Source organism: Tetranychus urticae, chromosome 1, assembly GCF_039701765.1.
Source record: "Tetranychus urticae isolate SD_2017Ah chromosome 1, NJAU_TeUrti_SD_1.0, whole genome shotgun sequence".
In the NCBI taxonomy this organism is placed as follows: Eukaryota; Metazoa; Arthropoda; class Arachnida; order Trombidiformes; family Tetranychidae; genus Tetranychus; species Tetranychus urticae.
The window spans coordinates 7,659,978-7,679,028 of NC_142958.1; the positions used below are offsets into that span (position 1 = coordinate 7,659,978).

At 32.7% G+C, this 19,051-nt stretch overlaps 5 protein-coding genes across 5 annotated transcripts; 4 read left to right on the plus strand and 1 right to left on the minus strand.

The window, feature by feature from the left end:
- The first annotated feature begins 1,127 nt into the window (after positions 1-1,127).
- Positions 1,128-2,008, plus strand: LOC107367340 (protein c-Fos-like). Its single transcript, XM_015935031.3, has 2 exons — positions 1,128-1,361; positions 1,464-2,008. Exons 1-2 carry the CDS (start codon positions 1,197-1,199, stop codon positions 1,692-1,694), a joined length of 396 nt encoding a protein of 131 aa, XP_015790517.1. The 5' UTR covers positions 1,128-1,196; the 3' UTR covers positions 1,695-2,008.
- A 1,463-nt stretch (positions 2,009-3,471) lies between these two features.
- On the plus strand, positions 3,472-4,496 carry LOC107367134 (uncharacterized). Its single transcript, XM_015934819.2, has one exon. The coding sequence runs from the start codon at positions 3,568-3,570 to the stop codon at positions 4,363-4,365; it is 798 nt and encodes a 265-aa protein (XP_015790305.2). The 5' UTR covers positions 3,472-3,567; the 3' UTR covers positions 4,366-4,496.
- Positions 4,497-4,809: 313 nt separating this feature from the next.
- On the minus strand, positions 4,810-9,426 carry eEFSec (eukaryotic translation elongation factor, selenocysteine-specific). Its single transcript, XM_015935029.3, has 3 exons — positions 7,114-9,426; positions 6,766-7,035; positions 4,810-6,682 (listed from the first exon to the last, which is right to left on the minus strand). The coding sequence occupies exons 1-3, from the start codon at positions 7,573-7,575 to the stop codon at positions 5,798-5,800; spliced, it is 1,617 nt and encodes a 538-aa protein (XP_015790515.2). The 5' UTR covers positions 7,576-9,426; the 3' UTR covers positions 4,810-5,797.
- LOC107367339 (transcription factor kayak) lies at positions 5,031-5,800 on the plus strand. Its single transcript, XM_015935030.3, has 2 exons — positions 5,031-5,304; positions 5,431-5,800. Exons 1-2 carry the CDS (start codon positions 5,137-5,139, stop codon positions 5,659-5,661), a joined length of 399 nt encoding a protein of 132 aa, XP_015790516.1. The 5' UTR covers positions 5,031-5,136; the 3' UTR covers positions 5,662-5,800.
- A 1,932-nt stretch (positions 9,427-11,358) lies between the features above and the next one.
- On the plus strand, positions 11,359-18,223 carry LOC107367358 (transforming growth factor-beta-induced protein ig-h3). The gene is made up of 5 exons (XM_015935058.3): positions 11,359-11,669; positions 14,214-14,507; positions 15,512-15,932; positions 16,051-16,390; positions 16,473-18,223. The coding sequence occupies exons 1-5, from the start codon at positions 11,548-11,550 to the stop codon at positions 17,756-17,758; spliced, it is 2,463 nt and encodes an 820-aa protein (XP_015790544.2). The 5' UTR covers positions 11,359-11,547; the 3' UTR covers positions 17,759-18,223.
- The last annotated feature ends 828 nt before the right edge of the window (positions 18,224-19,051 follow it).

The following is a 19,051-nucleotide window of genomic DNA, read 5'->3' on the forward strand; positions in this document are numbered from 1 at the left end:
AAATACATGCATTTTTATACTCGAATGGTGTTAGTCCAAATTATATTAGCATTAATCATAACCCAGTTCATCAACTTTTTCTGTTCCTTAGTCAGTATTAAACAATTTAAACAGCATTTATTGTAAAATAAGCTCGATTCTATTATAAATCCTTATGCTGTATAAAATACAATAGATGTAATTTAGATGAATTGAAAAATTCAATAAAATATGTTTTAAACATATAATATTTCAGAGTCTTATTTTGAAACCTGACTTGAACATATTCAGTACATAAATTGGTTCTTCATCTGGATCGGTTAACACATTGTTTGTTTTTCATACCTTCTAATCAGCTCATTAAGCATCTAAGAAATTAAATTCATTAAAGTTATTTGAAAAACAATAACGATTTGTGAATAAAATAAGTAAAGATTCCGGTAGTGGGTCAAAATAGCAAATGACAAAACACCAAAGGCAATTCAGCAAAAGGGCAAAATAGCAAATCGGTTTAAAATTATGAACCTTTAAATCTTAAATACTTGAACAATTGATACAAACAGCTTCTATTGATGTTAACCTACATGAAACAAGTCACTTTGTATTGATCGACATTATCTTTGTAACCATTCTAAATGTAAAACCAGAGGAAAATTTATTTTTTTTGTCATTTTAATTGAATCTGTTCGTACTTAAGTCATGTTATGGTTAAAGCTGTTAATTACAACGTTAGATGGAGTTACTTGCTTTTTTACCTTTGAAATGATTGTCAATGATGACTCATTGACAGTGTCCGTGGGAAGGTTGGGTTAATTTAATAATTTAATTAACCAGCATTTAGTTTAATTTTAATTAACTTCATCAAACAGTCTAACAAGAGGTACAATGTTAACTATCTTTTAGTGATAAGAATTGAGAAAAGACGCGATGGCGCCACTAAAAATCCTTTTTTTTCTCCAATTTTCTTGAACTTTTTCTCATCAAAAAATTTTGTTACATTTATTGTTTTGTCCTTTTCTCGTCTCTTTCTTTGTCAATCTGTTTGGTGCTTCTAGCTCTCTCTTTTTTCTTGATTCGTTTAACTCCTTATCTCTCTTATCTATTGCTCTCATTGTTGTGCTCACTCATTACTCTTTGCACTTCATTTGAGTTTGTTTTATCGTGTAAATTACCATTTCAGTGTTTAATTTTACCAGTGACTATAACACAAAATTACCATGGAATATCAATATCAACCTGGGTTTATGCCTCCAATGGTAGCTCCGTTCATTACCGGCTACGACTCACAATTTGACAGTGATCTTTCGAGAGATGCCTCACCAAATCTTAACTTAAATCCAGAAAACTATAACAGCATCAGTAACAACTCATTTGGAGAGAACGTAAGTACAACTTTCTATTATTTTAAACCTCTAATCACCTTTGCCTTGTGATTAATCTGTAACAATGTTTTCATGTTTTTTACAATGTTGTTACTTATTTAGGCTTCTGTTGATGAAGAGGAAAGAAAACGTATCCGCCGGGAAAGAAATAAACAAGCTGCTGCTCGATGTAGACAAAGACGTATTGAATATACTAATAAATTGGCTCGGGAAACTGAGGAATTACAACTTGGTAATGTTGAATTATGGAATACACTACACGAGTTGATGCAACAAAAGGCACATATGGAAGCAATGTTGGAAACGTTTAATAAAAATTCCGCATTTGTTTAATCAAGGATTCCTGTTCATATCGGCCGATTCTTAATTCAATAACGCAATCATCTTGAAAAAATCATCATACTCATTGTGACTCATCTTTCAAACTATCGCTCAAACACAGGATTGACACATGATGAAACATATTTTCATTACTCTTTTTTCTTCTCGTGTACATAACGTTTGAAACATACGCTAAATGTTTCTCTTTTTCAAATTAGCTCTTTTTTAGAGGTTTTTCTGTCCAAAGGCCATCTCAACTGAAATCTAAATTTGCCTTTTTGTGTAAAAGCGACTCAAAATTAAAATATATTTCTCCAGAGCTAAAAGTTTCTATGTTTGTGTCTTTGTATTTAACGAAGAAATTTCAAGGTAAAATTATGGGAAATATTACTCATCGAGTGAATAATAGGTTAAATTTAAATTGAGACCAAGAATAAGACAAACCTCATTGACTTTTACTGTCTATCGAGTCACAGTGCAAGTCATAATTGCCCCTTGATCTTTATTGGAGAAGCAATGGTCAATATAAAACAAAAATTTCCCTAGAGTTTTCTCTAGATTTATCTCGAATGTTATTTTTTTCGATAATCTTTGTCAGTTTCTTCGGTGGCGCTAACAGGAATTATTTCAGCTTGAGCAAATCTTTTCCAACTTTTTTGCCATTCGTTGAGTCATCTGATAAAAATGACAATTCAATTAGAAGGAAAAGAAGATGTTTTAGGAATTCGAAGTAAAATTGAGATCATCTTCCCACCTTTTCTATAGCTTCAGAACGAGTAGATTCTGGTAAAAGGTCAATCTTATTGAGGACAACAATAAGCTGGTTACAAGTTATCTCACCGATAACAAGACATTCAGCTGTTTGCGTTTGCAGACCTTTGGTGACATCAATTACCAATAACATTAGATCAATAATTTGAGTACCACTTATGATTGTTTTGATGAGTGAAGCATTGCCTGGACAATCAATTCAGATCCAGATTTAGATTAGTTCAAAAACAGAATTTATATTCTAAACGATAATCTTGTTGAAGGGACATTTCATTTCAACGACCATTTCATGCAAAAGTAAAAAGAGCCAAGGTGAAGCTGAGTATCGTTTTTAAAAGGAATATTTGGAAGAAAAGATTTATCATGATTCTATTAAGGTATTTCATGGCATTCATAATGATGAAATTTAGAAACTTAAGGAACCAGTAAAAATCAGTGAATCTGTTCTGATGTTTCCATAAATTTATGAATCCCATTAAACACTTCATATCAAATAAATGTATCAGTTTACTGTTTCTACTTCAGCGCGTAAGTTGATTGCTTAAAGATATATTTTCACGTATTTATTAACTCATCATTGCCTTTGAATTAAGTTATTTACCAATGAACTCTAAAAGAAAAGTTCAATCACATTATTCTCAGTTATGATTACAATGAAAAAACAAAAGTGTGTCAGGATAATGCCACTGGATTAATGTCCTGACGCATTCACAACATATGTAACAGTAATTAGTGCTCAAGAAAAAAATAATCAACTGATAAACATGGTGGAAACAAGTTAGTGTCAGGAAGATTTAGTAAAAAACTGTTGAACTGTTAGATTTTCAATGTCTTGGCATAATTGCCTGCAAAAACAGCAATTTCAATACAAAATGTAATTGAACAAAATTTAATTTTCTGTTATGGTTCAAGTTTCTAATTATAACAGAAGGTGGAGTTACTTTTTACCTTTGAAATAATTGTCGTTGATTAACCAAAGAGTATAAGTTATACCCTTTGCCATTAAAAGTGTCCGTGAAAAGGTTGGTCAGTTTAATTTACTTTAACCTGTGTTTATTTTATTGTGTAAATTTAATTTCAGTACTTAATTGGTCAATATTGTACATAGTTAGAAATGGAACATCAATATTCAACTGGATTTGCTACATTTGCTCAAACAACGACTGTTGATACACTTCGATCAACTCCTTATCTCCGTTCATTGGCCATAAAAATTGCCCGATTCCATGCTCTTCAAATTGAACTTGCAGAGGTTGATCATTACGAGATGTTTAAATACTTCGAGACTCAATGTATACCGAAAATGGATGACCATTTAAACTCAGATGTTTCTCCTGGTAAACTTGAGTTAATCAATGAAATTGCAGATTTCGTCAATTCAAATCAATTTAATACTATTTACGACCAAATGGACGATCTTGATCAACGCAAAGTTTGTGGCCATTTTGACTTGAATCCAACCAGTGTATTAGTTGTGCCAAGTGAGACTCCACTAGATAGACTTCACGAGGATTTATTGTTGATTAACTTTCAAAATTGTCAGATTGGCTTCAGAGGACTTGATTTGGGTAACTTTTTTTCTGAACTCAGTATTGCAGAAAACAATTATATTACTACTCGAGCCAATTTAACCACTTCACCATCAAAAATTCAAGCCATTTCCGATGCAAAAATACGCGAATTCATTGGATATTATTTAACAGAATGGTCTACAGTCTCAGATGATTTTGATTCAACCATTGACAATGAGAACAACCTTTTCCAGGAAATTAAATTTAACCTCATGTTTTCCTTGCTTGGCTACATTTATTGGAATATTTTAAATCCAGATTTCTTGTCCGATAAATTGTATGATGTTGCCATCAGCCGAATATTCTTGTATAATCAATTTCGCCGCAGATGGTTTATGTGAGCTTAACCAGCAGTTTAACACCTAAAACCTTATTTTCTTACTTGTACAGAATCATATTTATACCATCTTTTCATTGCTTTTTTACCATTTTGATGTACATCAACCATTAAACATTAATTCGCCTACAACAATTTCGAGTTATTTTTCCATTCTTTTCACAATACAGATGAAGGTGCTTCGAGATGCAAACCAACTCAATTCATCTTGAATACTTGAATATTTGAAACAAACAACATCTATTGATGATTAACATAACACATGAAACAAGTCACTTTGTATTCATCGACATTACATTACATTTGATAAGATATTGAAAAGCAGCAACAAGTGTCAATGTAACTATTCAATGAACATCCAAGTTTATTCACCGGTGAATATTATTTGATGGAAACACAGAATCAATGGTGAACAAAACAAATCACTTAATAACTTAATCATCAGCAATTAGATAAGCAAAAGTGTTTATTAATTGTAAATATGTGTAAGCAAAATATATAAGTTATATTAACAGTATAATAGTATTGAAAGATACAAAATGTACAGCCAGATGTTGAGGAAAATTTAATTTTTTGTTATGGTTGAGGTTTTTAATTATAACGTTAGATGGAGTTACTTGCAGTTTTACCTTTGAAATGATTGTCGATGATGACTCATTGACAGTGTCCGTGAGAAGGTTGGTTAATTTAATTCACTTCATCCTGTGTTTATTTTATTGTGTAAATTATCATTTTAGTGCTTAATTTTACCAGTGAATATTGTACAAAGTTAGAAATGGAACATCAGTATCAAGCTGGGTTTGTGCCTCCAATAGTAGCTCCGTTCATTACAGGTTATGATTCACAATTTGACAGTGATGATCTTTCGAGAGATGCCTCACCAAATCTTAAGATAAATCCAGAAAACTGTAACAGCAACAGTAACAGTTCATGTGGGGATAAAGTGAGTATCAACTTTCACCGATTTCAATTGAGCCTCTAACTATTCTTTTACATATCTTTGCCTTGTGATTACTCTGTATCAATGTTTTCATGTTATTTTTACAATATTATGTTGTTGCTTATTTAGGCTCCTGTTGATGAAGAGGAAAGAAAACGTATTCGCAGGGAAAGAAATAAACAAGCTGCTGCTCGATGTAGACAGAGACGTATTGAGTATACCAATAAATTGGCTCGTGAAACTGAGGAATTAGAACTTGGTAATGTTGAATTACGGAATACGCTACATGAGTTAATGCAGCAAAAAGCGCATCTCGAAGCAACATTGAAAATGTATACTAAAAAGTGCGCATATGTTTAATTCAGGATTCCAGTTCGTAATGGCCGATTCTTAATTCAATTAAATCATCTTGAACAAATCATCATAATCATTGTGACTCATCTTTCAGTCTATTGGTCTAACCCATATTGACATATGATAAAATTAATTTTACTTTCTATATTTTCATTACTCTTTTTTCTTTATCGTGTATATAACGCTTAAATGAAATACTAACTGTTATCTCTTTTTCAAATTTACTGATTTTAGAGGATTTGCTGATCAACGATTTGTCTTTAATCCCATCTGGAATCCTTATTTTCACTTTGCCTTTTTGTCCAAAAGAGCCATCAATAAAGCCAATTTCTCCAGTGCTAAAAGTTACTTCGAATCCTTTAAAAGTTGCAATGTTTGTTTCTTTTTTGAAAATATTCGCGATTGCCTCATATTCATCCGGTATTCTTTCAATTGTTCCTTTCTTGGTTTTTATTTTGTATAATGACAATGAAGGCAACCAATTATCGACATAATCTTTATCTGTTACTTTATCCAAAACAGTACCATGAAAGGCTAATCGACAAGTGTTGACATTGATAGCTGTATCAAGTTTAGAACCAATAATCAGAGATCCTTTAGAAGCAATTACTGGTCTTTCTAAATGGATCAAAGCATAGGTCACATTATCGGCTACTGCTTCATTATTGACATCACCTTCCTCATAGGAATCAATTGCTAGATATTCACAGCTTGGATCAAAAGGTATCAAACCCGTAAACAACTCGATTCTGCCTAAAACCGTCTCATGTAATATGGTAATGTGAAATTTAGCTTTGTTTTCGATGGTTCCTTTATAATATTGAATGCGTTTAAGAGACACGACTAGGCAATAACATAGTTCCAAATAGCCAGGGGAAGCGGCAATTCCTCTTTCGAGGTTTTTAGAATCAAATTGAGTGACACATATTCCAATACGATCTCCTTGCATAGCGCTCATGATGGGTTCTTTGAACATTTGAATGCTTTTAACTTTCTTTTTTGTACTCAGCGTGGAAATTTCGATAATCTGAAATAAAAAATTAAAATTTAGTGAAATGACACTCATCAATGGGATATTAAGCTAAATTTGAGAATGCGAATAAGACAAACCTCATTGACTTTTACTGAGCCTTGAATCACAGTTCCAGTCATAACTGTACCTTGACCTTTGATGGAGAAGCAATGGTCAATAGCAAACAAAAATGCCCCTGAAGAGTCTCTCTCGAATGGTTTAATATCCATTCGAATTGCAGCAATTAAATCTTCGATACCCCATTTTTGTCGACTATCTTTGTCAGTTGCTTCGGTGGCGCTAACAGGAATTATTTGCGCTTCAGCAAATTTTGTCTTTTCCAACGTTTTTGTCATTCGTCGAGTCATCTGATAAAAATGACAATTCAATTAGAAGGAAAAGAAGATGTTTAGGGATTCGAAGTCAAATTGAGATCATCTTCCCACCTTTTCGATAACTTCAGAACGAGTAGATTCTGGTAAAAGGTCAATCTTATTGAGGACAACAATAAGCTGATTACAAGTTATCTCACCGATAACAAGACATTCAGCTGTTTGCGTTTGAAGACCTTTGGTGACATCAATTACCAATAACATGAGATCAATAATTTGAGCACCACTTATGATTGTTTTGATGAGTGAAGCATGGCCAGGACAATCAACCAAAGTAACCTGTAATTGTTCCAATGCAGGATAAGTCCTCTTCATACTATCCGATGGAGGCATAAAAAATGCAGAAAAGCCAAGATCCAATGTGATTCCTCTTTCCTGACTTTGAGGATGTTTATCAAAACAGGCAGTGCTCATTTTACTGCTCAAACTACGAGCTAAACTTGTTTTACCACAGTCAATATGACCCAGTAAACCAATATTAACATTAAGTATCGACCGCTCACTGATTGCAGCCATAATTAGCAGGACACGGGATTAAAATTAGACAATAATTTTGATTCTTTTACAGCATTACATGCAATACACATGTTTTAACGAGTCACTCTTTCCTTCTCCATCCTCATTTCCAATAATGAGAAGGAATGATGATTACTTTGAGATTAAACTGTCACAGAACACCAAATTTAAAGCTGAAATGTCAATGAATCTGATAATGTGTTTTTTGAAAACAGACACTAATTATAGCAGTCACAGTGATAATGAAAAACAGCAACAGATTCAGCGTATGTCAAGGTAAGGAGAGCCAAGGATGAAAAAGAGAGAAGCAATTCAACCATCAGATGACTGACAGTAAGAGGTTGACAGACTCGTTGTGATGGCAACAAATACAATCAAATTTTTTAAATTCATCAATTGATCAACAGAAAATGAAAAAAATGTTTATCCATTGAATCAATCATTAAGACAATAAAAAGCTGATAGTATCTATGGATCATCTCATTACTGACTGTTATTAAGATTGTGGAATCAATTTCTTGGACAATTATATCAAAATTTAGCAATAGCAAGATGATCAAATGATCAGAGCCAGAAATCAGCTTAACAGGATCAATGAAAATTTCTCATTACCATTAGAAAATTCAGCCAACTGAATGTTCAGTCAACTTCCTGTAAAGCATTTATCATTAAACACTCAATAGAATCATTAACCACAGGAATTAACGGGCAAATGTTTAAGGCAATACAAATTGCATGTTAATAATAGAAGTAGCAAAAACTGTAATCAACGGAACTGTTAATAGTTGCATGAACTATTGAATAGGATCTAACACTTAACATCCAACCAAATGAAATAAACTGAGATTCAAAATGTGAAGCAAGCCAATTAGGAAATCATTCCAATTCAGCATTGTTCAACTTGATCGCCTTTAAATTAATCTCAATAATTTGATGTTTTGTTTGTTGTTGCCATTAAAGTTGATTTGATGGTTTTCAAGCGATAATAGCTTACAATCAACATAGTCAAATTTATGTCCGGTCGATGCCCTTGCCTGGTCAACAGGTAATATAAACTAACACGAAGCATTAGACTTTTTGGCTTCTGGAAGAAAATGCTTCCTGAACCCTGAAAATGTAAGATTATAAGCTATCATTACCTTTATAACATTTAAACCATATTATTAGGGATAGATTATCCTCTGCAGTAGCCCTAATTGTGATCCAAAGTAAAGATGAACCAAATTGACTGCTTTGGTAAGTTGAGACTCAAAATGGCTCCTATGTCGACCATGGTTTCCTATTTATTGTTATAAGTTGAGGAATTACTGATCTTGATCGGTGTCTTTAAGTCTAATAAGCTTTAATTCGGTTGATAGACTAGAACATTGTCTTTGATGTACCAGATATAACTCCAGGAGTGTTGAAAATCTTGAAAATACGCCAGACTGGGTAAAAAAAGAGGCTTTCAGATGACCGGATTGGAAGCTTAACAATTGAACGATTCAGGACAGATAGAGGTTAATTCAGACAAGCTCAATTCAATGATAGTGAATAGTGATTGAAAAAAATCTAGATGACAAGTCATTGAACAAACTAAATCACCCTTTAGGTGGTCAGGGTAAGGTTGATCAGACGCATAAATCATTTCTCATCAACTGAAGTGATTCTCTTTATTAAAGGAAACACTTGACCATGTAAAATTGGCCAAATCTTTAAACATGATGGTTGATGTATACATTATTATTACATAAATAACGAGATCGCCAGGGTTCACTGGAAACAATAAGAGAAAGATCAAGATGTGTGACTAAACAAGGAACCAGTTCTTAACTATATTTGATCAAATTAGATGAAAATTGCAAATACCCAAAAAATAAAATCAATTGTCTTCTCCTTTTCCCTCTCAACTGGTGCTGCTGTTTGCGGCGGTTAACTTTTTGAGCGCTAAATCTGATTCTCAAACAATCAAATGCCCTTAATATTTATACCATTTGATTATCAATCTAAATATTCTGCAAATCTAAAATCTAGAACTGAATGCGTGAAATTAAATAATCTAGAATAATGCACTGATTTCATCTAATATCGGATTTCAAATTGAAAGTTGAAATGAAAACAATGTCGATTAAATCATAGGAATACTTGTTAGTAATTACTAATTACTAGAAGCTTCTATTGATTACCTTGTAACTCTTACAATTTTCATCTGCAAGATCTGTCAATCTGAATGAAAAATAAATCAGGTTCAAGCAATTAAGATGATTACAGAGAAAGAGTAAAAATGTCTATCCAGCAAAAAGCTGTTTCCAGCCTAATGAGAGGTTTGTTTTGATTCAATTTAAAGTCAAGATTATCAATGAATAGATGATTTCCTCTTGCCAACAATCAAGTTAATAGTAGCATGATGGTTGATGATAATAGAGACAATTGACATAGAAAACGAGATGAATCTGAATTCCTAGCAAACTGTTTGTTGGGAAGGAAGTCAATTGATAGTCAATCAACTTTCCAACATTGTCATACTAAAAGAGTTAACTTGAACATTGATGTTGAATGTTTTTTAATTTTCATTTGTTGATTGTTTTCAAATGGCACTGAGAAACTTGAACAATTAAACTCAATTTAAAAGGGTAATTCCCATTTTCAATTTTACCAAATTAAACTCTAGCAACGATTAGTTGGCAAGCAACATCATTGACAATTTGCAAATAACTGCAATCACATTGATCGTTAAAGTACATAGACAAACAAGTCGTTTACAATTTCCTGGAATCATCAACAGTTTGCTAATCAAATCAACAGCTGATTGCTACTAATCAAATCTCAAAATGGTTACAAGTTTAACAATGATTGAATAACCTTTTTACCAGATTTTAACCAGGTTAGAGTAACCACAGAGAAAGCACATTGTCGGTAATTAATGAATCGAGAATTAACAAGACAATGATGACAATAAACTGTTTGGTTATTGTTGATTTGTAATGGTTTTTGTAGTTAAACCTGTTACTTGATTAATGGACCATTGATTATCTGGTAGAGTAGACAAATGCTGGTTCAATAACTGGTAAATTTAAACCAGAATTTGCTATTCTTTTGGTAAAAATTGAGGATTTTTTTTTCTAATCAAGCAACTTTGATGGAATCAGTGATTTAAAATGTTAGCTTAATGTCTTTGTTGCCCATGATTGAAGACAGCGAGTTACTGGTAAACAGTGTAATAGTTAAACTGATTGTTGCCATTATTTGACAGTGAAATTGTAATTAAGCCTGAGGTGAATATTTAGGAGATCACGATCATTTTCAAATCTAAACTGTTTAACCACAATGACCCAAACCTGTGGTAACCAGAAGTTTCTAGAAGCAATCAAGAAACCAGATTTACTTGCGCATTCTCGCGATCAATTGATCGATTGAAATACTGATTAAGATTATCAACGAATTTTAAGATATTTAAATCAATAGACAGTTTAAGGGAACAATTAAGTTGGCAAGATAATTAGCATAATGTCAATAATCAATGGAGTGATAGACCAGTTTTAAAATTGTTGAAGATCAAGATTTGCTGAAAAAAAGAGGGAAGAAAAGAGGTGAAAACAAACGATGGTAATAAGAATGATGATAACATGATGATGAACGATGATGAAGGATGATGAACGAGTTAGCAGGTAATAGGCTTGAAAAGAAAGAAGATTAAGACCAACCTTTTGGGGGAAAAAAGGACGCTAGTTGGAAGATATTGACTGGGGGAAAGGAAGATGTGATATAAAAAGCATCGAGCTGTTGTCAGGTGAAGATTTGGGAAAATAAACTTGAGCTCACAACAATTGCGTACTTGATCAACAACTAACTACATCTCTGCTCTTGCTTACCTTGTTTCACTATTGACATCGAGTTAAACTTAAAATCTGTCTTCTTTGTTCTGGTTAATAGTATTGATAATTAATAATCAAATTGATTGTTCAATTCAGTGATCTGTCTTTTGGTGTAAAAATGAACAGGTTAACACCAACTGTCTTGGTTCTTCTCGTGTTGTCTTTCTCATCATGGACAGTAGACAGCCAAGAAGCTAATTTGGACACTTTCCTTGGAGGATGGTCATCTATATTGGATAGGTAAGTTTGCTTGTTTAAATTGTCAATCAAAATCAATTAATTTTAACCAACAAATCACTTGACTCAAGTAAATTGACTGCAATCAAAAGCAGCAACTTCAACTTTTGTTTTGATTTTACTCAATCAGCTGTGAACCCATCTTAATGTTTCTAGATTTTTCTCATTTCAATCTTTTCCTGATTTTTTCTCATTCCATCATTTCTTCCTTTTCTCGAGTCTCTGCTTAGCTTCAGGGGATAAATTAAACCCTAAATTTAAATGTAATTAATATCGAGATGAAATTAACAGCAAGTTCAACTGTCTGTTAGGTTTACTTGTTGAGCTTTTTTCTAGCATAACTCATCTTTTATGGTGTCTACAATCTTATCTAATTACCTGTTCCTAACTACTTTAACTATTTACCCTTTTGTTCAGCAAGAAAATAAACAACAATAATAGTCACTGAAGTGATTTCAACCTTTGCACAAGCTCTTGTCACTTCCTCATCTGTGTTAATAACGTAAATCCTTAACTAATGCCCATTGAATTACTGTTTTTGTGTGTATTCCAGAAAACAGTTTCATGCATAACGGTTGAAAATTAGCAGGTCAACGCTTCCGTATCTTCAGATCAAACTAAAAACAAATGATTCTCAGTCAAATTATCAATTTAAATTCAAATTTTCTCTGATTTCTCCAGACCTGATTCCATAGAGACAAATGCATTATCCATTAACTTTAAGCATAGCTCTTGGAGTTGAATTTTGGTTCATGCAACTCTATTTGCTTAAATCAATAGCTCGGTCAGACATACAAATTTGCTTGATCAGCCGTTGAAGTTGCTAGGTAATGCATCTATTAACTCGTCTATTCAAACAAATAATCAAATTGTGATCTTTCTACCATTACTATTATTGTAAATTGTAAATTGCTCTGTTTCTCTTTTAAAATTCATTTTGTGTAAACTCTCATCTCAATCATTCAAATATATTTGAATGATGATCAAGGAATGGTTATATCATTCTGGATGAACAGTTTTCAGTCACAACCAATCTACTGTAAAAATTTGATTGAGTTATGCTTGATTTGTAATCACTATCCGTTTCATCTGAGATATTTCTTAAAGTCACCTCAATTATAAACACCAAGCAACTGTAATAGCGATTTATTTCCATACAAAATCTGAAAACATTGAAACCTAATTGCCATAACAATCAAATTATTCACTTAGATCAGAGATTTCAAAAATATACATTCAATGGCAACAGCATTAAACAACCAGAAAATGACCAGATTTTGTATAGACTGCAAATGTCTGTAAAAATAAATCCAATCACTTTATGTAAACATATTTAGATTCACCCAAAAATATACGCTTTAAATATAGATGATTAAGATGATTAGTCGATCAACTTGACATTAATTTTAGTCCGCTTACCTGAAAAATTATAATTCAAATAACAAATCTGTTTAAAGTAATTTTGAAAAGCCATAAATAGCAACTAACGATTAAACGATTCACGGACAGGTTAGGGTCACTGAATTAACAATATGACAAACCATTTTGCACATCATGACAAAATTGGAACACTTGTCCCATCACAATCAACAGCTTATGAACAATTGACCCACCTGAAAGCCATGTCTGGCAATCCCTTAAATCATAATCACAATCATAATCAACCTTATAATGACCATTAAAAGCATCATCCTTATAATCATGTTTACTTGATAAACTGTTGTCGAGTTGCTACTTGATTCCACCCTGAATTCATGGTGTAATCACTTGGATTCACTTTTCAATTTAAGTTTCACTTTAAGTCTTTACTTTTTCAAGGCCAAGGTCACCTATCTGGGTACATCTCTGAGTATTTTTTTGTGATTGTTTTAACCCTTTTTTTCGCATCTGTTTTTGTTTCCATTCAATCTTTTAGTTTGAAAGAGACAAACCTTTATTGTTATTGAATCTCATGAGAATCATAACATTATTATGAAATTAAGATTTGCTTGGTTAAATGCACGCAATTCAATTGAATTTATTTCAACCCTATCATCATCATGATCAACTTTCAGTGATTCAGTGTTGAACCATCCTTAACTTATTGTTATTGAAACTTTTGCTTCTTCATATTGATTCACTGTTAAATGTTTGTAACTCTTTCACTGTAATCAAATTATTGTTTTACACGCTAATTCTGGGTTTCATGTGAACAAAATAATACACTTTACAAGCCGACATCAAATGTCATTTCAACTCAATTATCAAAGTCTGTTATTGAACCTTTTCTGTCCATGAAAAATTGTTACCAAGTAATAATGTTAACATAGACGAGTTAAATAACGTAAATAACACGTAATAAAATTAACATTAAATAACATTTTCGGGTTAATATTTACTATTACAATTGACTTCTTTCATTGTATTACTGACTTGTATTGGTTTGTATGTAAATGCAATTTAGTTATTGTTTACAATTTTGGGTTAAGCTGATTGTGTTAAAATTTAACCCAATTTTGATTGAAATGTTTACTAATTTTTTGTTATTCTTGGCTTTACCAAATTCAGGTTCAACTCAATGAGAGATGATCTTATCCATAGACGGCATACAATTCCTGGACGATCGGCTTATGAAAAGGAAGGCGAATCTCTGTCCAATTCTGGTTCATCTGCTGTTGAATCATCTGAAGGAACAACTGGTGAACAAGAATTCAATCCTGAAATTGTTGTGGTTGACAAAGGCACTGGTGAACCTTCAAGAGAACCAATAACACCCAATTGGCCTTTCAGAGGCATCACCAATCCATGGATTTGGAAGGGAATCGATTCAATTTTGATTCCTAGACGACCCTGGTGGAAAGGGTAAGTCTAATTTTTAATTGTTAATTGTTTCCAGTCAATCATCCGTGTGGGTTACCTTCAGCAATCAATTGTTTCTTTTTCAATTTTCCCTTTTAAATTGTTTGTTTTTCCAATCATTTCAACCTTTATTTCTCAATAATTTTCCAATTCCATTTCATTGTTTGATTAACATTTATTGATTTAATCACTGGCTACTTGAAAGGTATTGAAAGTTGAATTCAAATAAACTAGGCTTAGGCCCGTATTCACCAACTGAGATCAAGCTTGATTCTTGGATCAAATTAACTGATTCGTGTTTTTTTGTTTCACGAACAAAGATCAAAAATTAATCTTGAATCAAGACTAATCGAGGATCAGTCTGATCTTGAGATCAATTTTTTTTATTTCACCAAGTAAAATCAATAGATTCAAGTTTAAAATACTCTCGATTGAGGTAAACAAAATGTAAACAAACAAGATTGGGGGAAAATTAATTTATTTTGGTAAAACCTAGTTTTAACAAATCCAAGATTTGTATGGTTTGATCCTTGTTTTGCTGATGCTTGAATCAATTAATCAAGTTTGGTGAATTTAAAATTAAATTTGATCAAAGAATCAAGTGATTCAACGTTTAGTTGATTTCAGATTCTGATCTCAGTTGGTGAATACGGGCCTAAGAGACTATTAATTTACTAAAACTTGATAAAACTGATTGAGGAACCTAAATCACTAGTTTGCTTGTTACCAAGTTATAATTTAAAAAGGTTAGCAATTAATCTTTACCAGATTTTTACCTTGCCGAATATAATCAATCTATAGTTTAATTAGCTGTTGTCTAATATGGAGAAATTGCTTGTAAATCAATTTTAATGGTTAATCAATCTTGATTTGGTTTGTTCCATCTGGGTTACATTCATTTTTGCTGTCTTTAAATTTTGTTCGGAGGTGACTTCATTGTATGACTGACTGGTAATTTAATGAATTTAGTTCCAAATTAACCTAATTTGTATTTTTAATTGATTTAGTCCAAATGTATGTATTGAACGACAAGTTGTCGAGGAAACACCAGATTCAAATGATGCCAATAAAACTGAAGGATTTTCTAGTCTAATACCGTTTACCTTACAATCAACACAATGCATGGAAAGTGAAACTGCCTATTCTTGTGTCACTAAAATCCGAAGTCCTAAAGAAAGCAAAACCTCGACCATTAAATACCAATGTTGCCACGGATCTCGTCGAATCGAGCCAACTGGACAATGTGTTGAGGTTGACTTGAAAAATATAACAGCGACTTTGAAGGAGATCGGTGCTGCCAAAATGGAATCAGTTTTCAGTCGATCAACATTACCTTTACTTCGAGCCGATAGTCGAGAAAATGTAACTATTTTCAGTCCCACCGATGAAGAAATGATGGATTATGAAGATGATAAAAATAAACAATCGGTAAGTTGATTTGATTTCAGTCTTTCCAAGGATGGCTTTAAATTTGATTGAAATTGTTTATTTCTGGTAAATTTGTTTATATTCATTTTCACTAATGTTTGCTCTTTTATTGTTACAGAATGAAATTCCAGCATCCGGAGACGATACTAAGGATGTTGAGCCCAAAGAGGCTGATACAAACGATCTTGTCAGCCATCATATTGTTAACGGATTGTACAAAACTGGTGACTTCCATAACAACATGGTTCTATCAACAGTCAACAATGAATCAACCATCCGAATTAATGTTTACCATTATCCTGAAAAAATGATTACTGCCAATTGTGCACCAATCACAATGCCCAACAACTTTGCCTCAAATGCCGTTATTCATCTGGTTGGACGCGTTATCCCCAAGCCAACATCAACAATCTTGAGTTTAATTGAAAATGATCCTCGATTCACAATCTTTATGAGCCGTAAGTGTTCAACACTTAGTTTCACTAAACAGCTTCTCGCCTTAAATAATTTACTAATGTTTCTTTTAATTTCTCTTTGCAGTCGTCAAACAATCTAATCTTTCAAATGAATTGGCTGATCCTGATAAGACAATTACTTTGTTAGCACCAACAGATGATGCTTTCCAGAAGCTTGATCCATCCGTCTTGAGTCGACTACAAAATGGTGGCTCTTGTTATAACGTTGTTCTTGAAAATCATGTTATTCCAAATATTATTTGCAGTTCAGCCATTACAACCATGTATTGGCATCGATCTCAGGCCAACAACAGAATTGTTTTGACTCGCAATGAGGACAACAAATTGTATGTCAATGATGTACCCGTTGAAGGAAGTGAACTACTTGGAACCAATGGTTTAGTTTACCCCATCAGTGATGTACTGATTCCCGATAATGCTAAACCAGTTTCTGCAAATCTTGCCAATCGATTTACATCTCATTTCTTGAAGCTTGCCAATGAATCGGGAGTAATCTCAGAGTGGGACTCGATGGACAATATAACCATTATCGCTCCAACTAACAATGCCTATAAAAAGCTTGATGAAAATGAGCAAAACAGCACAACTGATTTTGGCTATTATGTGGCCAAAAATTTAATCACTCAATCAAGCTTTTTCAACAATAAAATCATTGAAACTTCCAATGGTCAAAAGCTTCGTCTTAACGTAATTGAAGAGATTCCCGGTCTAATAAGCCGAGCAACCATCCAATGTGCTCGTATTGTTCACTTTAATCGAGATGTATGTAATGGGGCAGTTATCATGGTGGACTCTGTTATAAAACCAGCCAAAGAAAATATCATCACTGCTCTTGAATCAATGGAGGGTTTCAATCTGTTTAGAGCTCTTATCCGCAACTCTACATTTGAGAAAAAGCTGGCCGAAGAATCTGGTCCATTCACCGTTTTGGCAGTTGATGATGCCTCACTGAATCAACAATTTACTGAAAAGGAATTAACAGAACTCACATCTGATCCTTCAAAGGTTGAACGTCTTCTCCAGAAACACATTTTACCAGAAATGATCTGCTGTTCATCCATAAGACAGGCTCCATTGTTGCTCAACTTCCAAAGATTCCGAGTAATGGATGGTTCCACATTGAATGCTCATCGTGATCTTCACGGAAATGTTAAATTCTGGTCACCTGTGATTAATGGTATGGCCACTGTTAAGAAATGTGATGTTATGGCCGATAATGGAGCTGTCCATGTAATCAACCGAGCTATTTATGGTGGATCAAACCGAGAAGTAAATGGTGAACCAGAGCCACACATGAATCATCAACTTGGAAACATTCCATTAATCATCCAAGGCTTTTGGAAAGTCTAAATGAATCAAAATCACTCTGATAATTAAGTCTTCGGGTCACCGTCGATTAACATGATGAACAAAAGTAAACTTGGATCAAGCTCTCGAGTCTTCTTAATATCGATTTTTTTCTAAACATTCTTATTTATTGACTGATCTCTCTATGCATGAAATCTCTAATTTACTTTCTAATTTGTAAATAACTGATCACTTCTTTCAATATTTTACATCCGAATTTCCCGAAGCGATAGTTTTTTGTCCCAAAATTGCTGTTCATTTTCTGTCGGATCTTTTTTAATGTTAACATTGCATCGCAATCATCTTGTTTAGTAAGCATGATAGCAATAATAAATCGTTGTTGGATAATCAGGGAAAATTAAGGTTGTAAACCGAAAGGTGTTAAAATTGATTAACAAAGTAAACATGATACAATGTATGTCATTGACTCGAATTGAATTTAAATATAAAAAGTCAATTGAATCAAAATTATTTTTGTCCATTCATTTCTTGTAATCAATCCGTCTATTGATTCTTACAATTTTTCATCCAAACTACATTGATTGTAAACTATCGAGTTAATTCTTAGTTCTTGATATTACAAGCATCATGTATCAATCTATTCTAAGGCAAAATTCAAATCAACTCGCATTTCAGTTTCAAATTTAATCTGATCATAGATGACGTTACTTATAGCAAAGGAATTGTTTTCCAATTATCAATTACTCAGAACAGATTAATCATCAATCCAAGGATGCAAAATTAATCGGTATACATTGAATTATGGATTTATTGATTAATTTTCAAACAAGGTGAAATTGATTATCTCTGACAGCAAATAAAAACAAATGTAGGGTTGATCAACATAGTGGTAACTTTTAAATCACCACTGACTATATTCGTATATATTCAATATTAATATTTGCTTAATGATTGAATGATGTATTGATTTATCAATTAATACTGAATCACATTCGATACAACTATTAATCAGACCTCACATTTGAATTGAACAATCTTGAACACTATTGAAATCACAGTAAAAATGGATTAAAGTGATCTCTGTTTTCGTAAACATTGAAGGTATTAATTATTGTACAAATACAAATAGTATTTTGATCAATATATTGTATACTCAACATCTGTCTATCATGTATTTACATGGAAATTTCCCAACTGATGAAATTAATCCTGTTATTAACATAATTCCCTGATTATAATAATCATAAGAAGGGGGATTCTCGGTAAATCAACATCACGGTAGCAATGTAAGATGTCATCCATTTCTAGCAGTGTTTAAAGTCAAAACAATGACCC